Here is an 8,822-nt window from a genome sequence, read left to right as displayed (position 1 = left end):
CCCCCTGTTGTTGTTATCTAATTTTGAGATTATCAAACATCATGATTTATACTCATCACCGGTCATCAAAGATGACCGGGACTACATTTTCTATTGACTCTTTTATTTCAATTCATATATATCTATATGATAACTATGAATAATTATGAAATAGATTGATGGCCCAGCCTAAGGCTGGGCTATAGCCCCCCCTTTAGGGGGGGGCCATTAAATATATAATTTATTGATAAGAGGTTTGATGATAGGAATAAATCTTCTTTCTAATTTAAGAGCTTCTAAATTAATAGGGCCGCCGGCAACCACGACGATGTATCAAATAAGACATATAACTAAATTAATTTTATATAGGTAAGATTTAATTAAAATGAGTATCATTATATACAAGATATAATGAATAAGATAAATATCTAATCTGGTATATTCCAGGTTTTATATAATAAAGGTTAATACACTTAACGATAAATATATGATATATTTTATATATGCATAAAACAATGAATTACACAACACGTTGATTATTTAGTACATCACACAAAGATATTGGTATACTTTATTTAATCTATGGTATGATTGCAGCAATGGTTGCAACAGGTATGTCCGTAATTATAAGAATAGAATTATCAACAGGTAGTTCTCAATTCCTATTAGGTAATAATCATGCTTTTAATGTTTTAGTTACAGCACACGCTATCGCTATGATTTTCTTATTTGTAATGCCAGTATTAATTGGTAGTTTTGGTAATTTCTTTTTACCAATATTAATAGGAGCAGTAGATATGGCATTCGCAAGATTAAACAATATTAGTTTTTGATGTTTACCAGCAGCATTAGTATGTGTTATAGGTTCATTATTAATAGAAAATGGTGCCGGTACTGGTTGAACTGTGTATCCACCATTATCAGCTATAGGTTCACATTCTGGACCTAGTGTTGACCTTGCTATATTTGCTTTACATTTAACAACTATATCAAGTCTATTAGGAGCTATTAATTTTATAGTAACAGTTTTAAATATGAGAACAATAGGTATTCATATGATTAATGCACCATTATTCGTATGAGCTATATTCTTCACTGCTATATTATTATTATTATCTTTACCTGTACTTACAGCAGCAGTAACATTATTATTATTAGATAGAAACTTCAATACAGGTTTCTACGAAATCGGAGCAGGTGGTGATCCAATATTATACGAACACTTATTCTATTTAATATCAATTTATTTAATCATTTCATATAATAATATATATATAAATAATGAATTTAACTTCAATGATTTTTATAATAAATATAATGATTTATATGAATATAAGAATAAACCGGAGAAAGATTTCATAGAATGATTTATTGGATATTTTGAAAGTAATGGGATATTTAAATTAGGTAAAAGAGATTTAAGTATTATAATACAATCAAAAGATTTAAATATCTTAAATTATATTAAAGATAATTTAAATCTAGGTAATATACATTTAGAATCATCTAAAAATAAAATATATAAATATGAAATCAATAAACAAAATGATATTCATTTATTATCTTTATTATTTAATGGTAATTTAGTTTTACCAATAAAATTAATAAAATTAAATATATTTATATCTAAATTAAATGAAAAATTAATTAAGAATAATGAAAATATTATAATAATTAAAAATAATTGTGTATTACCATCTTTAAATGATTTCTGATTAACTGGTTTTTCAGAAACAAATAGTTATTTTAAATTAAATAAATATATACTTTCTTTAAAATATGAATCTAATAAATATGTATTAGATCATATATTATCATTATTTAATAATGATAAATCAAGAGGAATAGTACAACTATCCGACAAAAATACATGACAAATATGTATTAAAGATAATTGTAAAAATATATTAAATTATTATAATACATATCCATTGAAAACTAATAAATTAGATATATATTTATTATATAAAGGTATAAATAAAGAATTGGAATAAAGGATGAGATTTAACGTAAGTTATAAGAGATAATTAAACAAGTGTATAAAAATGATTTAAAAGTGTATTGAAAGGATATGCTATCCCCGGTTGAGTAATTTACTCAACCGGGGATTATCGAATATTAAGTTTACTTAATATATCTTAATCCTAGTATATATATATAGCCCGCCTATCAGGTGGGCGATACCTCGGTAGATATTTATAAATAAATCCTTAAAGAGAAATAAATATACTCAAATATATATGCGACATTATAGGAACGGTTAAAGATTTCTCAAATTCAGACCGTCGATTATTTAAGTAATTGCTACAGACTGCATCTATAATGGGTGATTAATCATAAAATCTTAGAGTTTAGATTTAAAGATTAAATATGAAATTGCTTAATGTACAGTCGGAACCTTTATTTTGGTAGGTCATATTTATGACATTTATAATACAAGAGTGAAATAGTTATTATAAATATAGGTTATGGATTCTTTGGACACCCTGAAGTAAAAATATATGCTTCATTATATTACTAAATGCTGAAAAAAGATATGGTATATATCTACTTAAAAGTAATAATGATATATAAATAATTAATCAGCAGATAATTGATATCAATTATTTCAAAGACTATACGTAATAAGATACGTACTCCCGGTCAGTAATACTGACCTGGTAAGTTATGTACCTAATAAATAGTCTCATCAAATATGAGAATATTTGTAGAGTTTAACTCTAATATTTACATATATAATATATATATATATTTAAATATAAAGATATAAGATATATTATTATATTACCTGCTTTTGGTATTATATCACATATAGTTTCAACTTATTCTAAAAAACCTATTTTTGGAGAGGTTGGTATGCTTTATGCTATGGGTTCTATCGGTTTATTAGGTTTCTTAGTTTGAAGTTTGATGGCTTCATAATATCATAAAAATGCTAAGACTAATCAAGAGTTAAGTACTAAATATTTAGTAATAATCTTATCTTTATATTATATTAGCAGGATAATTTGTATCCTCAGAGACTAAATATGATAAGATATATTTAAATATCTAAAAAATAGTCCACTAGATTTTAATATTTTATATAAATAAATAATCTAGATTATAACGCATCACATGTACGTCGTAGGATTAGATATCGATTCACGTGCATACTTCACATCTGCAACTATGGTTATTGCTGTACCTACAGGTATTAAAATCTTTTCATGATTAATTTGATCTTTTAGCAAGGTCATATATTTGATCAAACAATATATATAATAAATATATATATATAATATGGGGCAAACTCGAGGGAACTCCGATATATATAATAAGAAATATATATGGGACAATCGTCGAACTAAATCATATAAAGAAATTTATATGTAAAAGCGTAGAGATTAGACGCTCCAGGTTATTCTAAGTTATAAAAAGAATAAAATGAATCCCCGGTCTATAATAAATATGATAGACCGGGGTAGATATCATATTTATATATATATATATCTTTTTTTAATATGAAAACCTAAGGTATAATCCTAAATCACCAGTAATGGTTAAGAGATATTCTCTTTTATATTTGAGTTATATCAAATATTCTTGTGTCTTAGGACGCGGGGATAGTATGCGGAGCGAAAATATAAGATATATATAAATAAGCTATATCTGAGATGATTAAATATTTATATTCAATGAGCAACATTATATGGTGGAGAAATACGTTTAGCAGTACCGATGTTATTTGCTTTAGGATTTTTATTCTTATTTACAATAGGAGGATTAACAGGAGTAATGTTATCAAATGCATCTATAGATGTAGCATTCCATGATATAAAAAGTGTCATTAAATACCTCAAAGATAAGATATACACCACCCGTCATCTATGATGACGGGTTATACTTATCGGTAATATTTATATTGCTAACGGTAGAATCTTTTCTACTCTATAGATTTAATAACTACCCGAAATAATAAGTTCCTTATATGGCCCGCCCATTGGGCGTGCGATATCCCCCCAATGGGGGGATATTTAAGTTTATATTATTTAAAAGATTATACCGTGGAAACTTTTGTTTCTCTAGAGACTAAACGAGGTAATCATAATCTTTATTATGATAAATTATAGTCCAATCCTTAAGGTAACTTAAGTTAATTTGACTTATTACGTAGTCGGTCAAATGGCCGTAAATACATAAAACATGTAAATAAAATTGACAAAATGCTGAAAAGTATAAAATAAATATTTACAAATATATATTAAAATATATAAGTAATAATAATAGTTATATATATCATCAGCAGAATACACCAAGTATTTTCAGAGACTAAATGTCAATTATTTAAGATATCTTAAATAGAGAAATAGTCCACTAATACTCATAAAAAGAGTTATTAGCATTTCCATTATGTTCTATCAATGGGTGCCTTATTTGGTTTAATTGGTGGATATTATTACTGAGGTCCAGCTATGTTTGGATTAAATTATAATCGTATTCTTGGAGAAATCCATTTCTGATTATTATTTATATCAGTTAATATAATATTCTTACCAATGCATTTCTTAGGTCAAGTTTAGGCCTATAAACTTTACAAAATGCTGAAAAATAAATATTAAAAGAGTATAATAATTATAAGATAAATAAGTAGATATTCTCTTCCCGGCCAATATTGTCAATATTGGCCGGGGGAGTACTTATCATTATAATGATATTATTATATTTTGTTATTATCAGCAGGTTATTTCGATTTTATATCTTAATTACTTCAGAGATTAAACGTAAAGAATATTATTAATCTATAATATTAAGTAATAATCCAATTTTATTTATTAGTTCACTTCAGTTACTTATTATATATATATTTATATGGTAAGTTTATCTATAAATATAGATTATTGAATTTTAACATATTTTAATAATTTATAATTTGAAGCACTGTGAACATTAAAATGAAGTGTTAAACGGAATGCCTCGGAGAATAAGCACTTATCCTGATGCATTTATTGGTTGAAATATGATTAGTAGTTGAGGTTCTATAATGTCTATTATTTCTGTTATAGTTGGATTATACAATGTTTCAATACAATTAGAAAACGGTGAGAACGAAGAAGTAGAATTACATGTTACACCTGATTATCTAGAGTCTAATTTATTAAGAGATGAAAGATCATCAGATTTAGAATTAATATTAAACAAACCGGCTAATTACCATACATTTAACGAGTTACCAATATTATTAAATAAATAACGTAATTAAGTTATTAGACTTAAAATCTTAGATAAAAATCTGAGATATATATTTATTCATAGGAAAGATGAATTGTAGACTAATTGGCAAGTCACCTAGGTTTGAGCTAGGTTTATGTACGTTCGAATCGTGCCGATTCATAATACTTAACCCAAAATATATATATAATATATATATATATTTTGGGTGGTTTATCGCACTACTAGCTTAATGGTAAAGCCTTATAATGTCACTATAAAAGATGTCAGTTCGAATCTGATGTAATGCGTATTGGTTAACTTAGCTTATTGGTACAGCTAAACTATTTGCTACATAGTTCTCTAGGGATCAGTGTTCGATTCACTGGTTAACCGTATTCAAACATATAGTATAATGGTTAATACATATTATTACGGATGATATAATGATAGTTCGATTCTATCTATGTTTTTAATGCTTTTAACTGCATTTATAACTTTTTTAGTTTACTCAACTTTTAATAATTCTCTAATAATTAATAGATTAAATTCTATAGTATTAGGGTTTACATTATTTTTATATTTAAATACTTTTGATTTAGTAGGTATCTCATCAGGTATCACATTATTCAATAATTGATTTAATATATCATCATATAATTTTCCAATTACGGTATTATTATTAATATTTACAATAGTATTATTAATATATAATACATCAATACATAGATATGATTTGAAATCACCTTATTTAGCATTAATAGTATTAGCTAATTTAATAGGTTTAATACTTTTACCTTTAGTAAATGATTTATTAGTATTATATGTTATAATTGAATTACAAAGTTATTCATTATATTTATTAACAGGTTTACATAATAGATCGTATAATGCATCAAAAGCATCATTGTTATATTTCCTAATGGGAGGAGTAGCATCAGCGATTATATTATTAGCTTCTTATTTCATATATAGTTTAACAGGATCAACTAATTTATCTGATATTGCTATATTCTATTCATTTGATAATTCATTCGATTATTTTGATATTTTATTAATAGCTTTATTATTTAAAATGGGTATGGCTCCTCTTCATCGTTGAAGTATTTCAGTTTATAATTATGCTCCTACTTATATTACAGCTTATATAAGTATAGTAGCTAAAATATCTATTTTATCATTTATATTTATAAATGCTAATTTATTTAGTCATAATTTAATAATTGTATTCTTTTATATATCATTAAGTATAGCAGCGTATAAACCTTTATTTCAAGTAAATATAAAAACTATATTAGCTTATAGTGGATTACTTAATTTTGGATATTTATTATTAACTATAGTAACTTATGATATTTCATTTTATATTTACATAATACAATATGTATTGACACATTTAATTTTATTTTTAGGATTATTAGCTGCTAGTCAATATATAAAATCACCGGTGTCTATCTGATCTCCGCTACTTTACATACATCAATTAAATATTAAAAATAGTACTTTAGTACTAAGTTTAATATTAGCATTCTTTTCATTAATAGGTATTCCACCTCTTCCTGGATTCTATGGTAAATTGTATGTTATAATTAGTGCACTTCAAGATAATTATGTATTAGAAACATGTATTATTATAATATTTAGTGTAATATCAACATATTATTATGCTAATATAATTAAAATATTGATAACTAGTCTTGCGCCGTCAGCTACGCCGACGGCTGATAAAGTATCGGCTTTCATTAACCCTTCTTTAGCTTATTCTATTGCATTATCAACTATTCTATTAATTAGTTTCTTTATATTCTTACCATTAATTTCAGAAGGGTTATACTTAATTATTTTATAATGTTTCTATTTTATTTAATTTTAGTTCCTATTGTTGCTTTAATACTTATTGTTTTAAATTACTTTATTTCTACATCTAATTCATATATTGAAAAAGATGGACCATTTGAATGTGGTTTTACTTCGTATCAACAATCTAGATCCGCATTTAGTGTATCATTTATTTTAGTTGCGATTTTATTTTTACCCTTTGATCTAGAAATATCTTCTATTTTACCTTATGTAGTAAGTGCATATTCTAATAATATTTATGGATTAAGTATTTTAATCATATTTTTATTTACATTAGTTATAGCATTTATATTTGAGATTAATTTAGAAGCTCTTAAATTAGAAAGAAGATTTATTCCTATCATCAAACCTCTTATCAATAAATTATATATTTAATGGCCCCCCCCTAAAGGGGGGGCTATAGCCCAGCCTTAGGCTGGGCCATCAATCTATTTCATAATTATTCATAGTTATCATATAGATATATATGAATTGAAATAAAAGAGTCAATAGAAAATGTAGTCCCGGTCATCTTTGATGACCGGTGATGAGTATAAATCATGATGTTTGATAATCTCAAAATTAGATAACAACAACAGGGGGATATATATTATATAGATATATCATAGTTATAGTTATAAAGTCAATAGAAAATGTAGTCCCGGTCATCTTTGATGACCGGTGTGTAGAATAAATCTTCTACATATTATGTGGATTAAGGACATAGATATAGTTTTCCGGGCATAGATAAAGTAAGGCCGCCCGGAGGGCGGCAATAAGCCCCCACGCACCGCGTGGGGGCCGATCGAATGTCATAGATAAATGATATAGATATATATAAATAGATTTATTTCACCTACTTTGTAGGTTGGATAAGTATAAAGTCTATAATGACATAAAGTTAATAAAGACATATATGGATATTGATATCTAAACCCGGTAAGCATTGCTTACCGGGTATGGAAGTATCTATTAAATTTATATTTGTATAGATAATCTATCATTGGTCAATGTGAGAGTGACCTGGCTAATCTTTATTTTGATAAAGATTGGTCACCGATAATTGACCTACATATAAAGATATGATAAAATAAGACATAAATCAGGTAAGGACAAATGTGATATTAAATCATACCCCGGCCAGCTAAGCAGGCCGGGGATTAAGTACCTAATCAATTTTCATTTTGTAGATCTAAAATATTTATTTCTTTTTCTATGAATAAATCAAATTTTGTCTTAAACTCCGTATAATAAAAGGAATGATATCATTAGACAAAACAGGCCACAGGCTTCGGCTAAAGCAAATCCTAAAATGGCTTGTGGGAATAAAGTGGCTCTAAGTGATGGGTTTCTTGAAGTTCCGTTAATTAAAGCTACGAAAACTAAAGCGATACCGATAGCTGCACCTCCTAATCCTAAAGTGGCGATAGAGGCACCGATGTATTTAGCTGCTAATGCTAATTGCATATTAAAAAATATATTATATCAATAATGACATTACTTCACCTATGAGAAACAAAGAAAGAATATAGATTTAAAGATAAAAAGGGGAAGGTAATTGAAATATAGATAAATGGGAAAGATAATTTAAATATATTATAAGGGAGAGTGATAATGATATATAACATAATTTGGATATGGTAATCCCGGATCATTAAGGCTGTAAACTCTAAGATAATTATCTACCCCCTTGGGATAAGGTGGACTAATATAATATATAAATATAGATATTTAAGTGCAGGGGGATCAACAAATGAAAGGATGATTTGAATCTATGATTCCGATAAGTAAAAATAATTGAAAGCGGTAGTTTA

General features: G+C 26.4%; 3 protein-coding genes and 3 pseudogenes across 6 annotated transcripts; 5 read left to right on the top strand and 1 right to left on the bottom strand. All coding sequences in view use genetic code 12, as the record gives it.

The window, feature by feature from the left end:
* Positions 1 to 566: 566 nt before the first annotated feature.
* DFJ63DRAFT_326611 (cytochrome oxidase subunit I) lies at positions 567 to 1,395 on the top strand (the record flags this gene model as incomplete). Its single annotated transcript, XM_064907616.1, has 2 exons — positions 567 to 804; positions 904 to 1,395. 2 exons carry the CDS (start codon positions 567 to 569, stop codon positions 1,059 to 1,061), a joined length of 396 nt encoding a protein of 131 aa, XP_064759207.1. The 3' UTR covers positions 1,062 to 1,395.
* Positions 1,396 to 5,002: 3,607 nt separating this feature from the next.
* DFJ63DRAFT_338199 (various chains-domain-containing protein) lies at positions 5,003 to 7,404 on the top strand (the record flags this gene model as incomplete). The annotated part of the gene is made up of 5 exons (XM_064908657.1): positions 5,003 to 5,187; positions 5,899 to 6,266; positions 6,312 to 6,596; positions 6,678 to 6,996; positions 7,158 to 7,404. 5 exons carry the CDS (start codon positions 5,003 to 5,005, stop codon positions 7,402 to 7,404), a joined length of 1,404 nt encoding a protein of 467 aa, XP_064759206.1.
* On the top strand, positions 5,409 to 5,480 carry DFJ63DRAFT_t148 (annotated as a pseudogene). Its single transcript has one exon. The product of its transcript is annotated as a tRNA-OTHER (tRNA).
* On the top strand, positions 5,485 to 5,565 carry DFJ63DRAFT_t149 (annotated as a pseudogene). The gene has a single exon. The product of its transcript is annotated as a tRNA-OTHER (tRNA).
* On the top strand, positions 5,571 to 5,642 carry DFJ63DRAFT_t150 (annotated as a pseudogene). Its single transcript has one exon. The product of its transcript is annotated as a tRNA-OTHER (tRNA).
* A 631-nt stretch (positions 7,405 to 8,035) lies between the features above and the next one.
* Positions 8,036 to 8,494, bottom strand: DFJ63DRAFT_344401 (ATP synthase subunit C family protein; the record flags this gene model as incomplete). The annotated part of the gene is made up of 2 exons (XM_064908776.1): positions 8,295 to 8,494; positions 8,036 to 8,076 (listed from the first exon to the last, which is right to left on the bottom strand). Exons 1-2 carry the CDS (start codon positions 8,473 to 8,475, stop codon positions 8,036 to 8,038), a joined length of 222 nt encoding a protein of 73 aa, XP_064759205.1. The 5' UTR covers positions 8,476 to 8,494.
* Positions 8,495 to 8,822: the final 328 nt, after the last annotated feature.

The sequence above is a fragment of the Scheffersomyces coipomensis genome, assembly GCF_036884675.1.
Source record: "Scheffersomyces coipomensis strain NRRL Y-17651 chromosome Unknown DFJ63scaffold_19, whole genome shotgun sequence".
Classification (NCBI taxonomy): domain Eukaryota; kingdom Fungi; phylum Ascomycota; class Pichiomycetes; order Serinales; family Debaryomycetaceae; genus Scheffersomyces; species Scheffersomyces coipomensis.
Note: the sequence above shows the minus strand (reverse complement) of the source record. Positions and strands in the feature narration are given on the sequence as shown.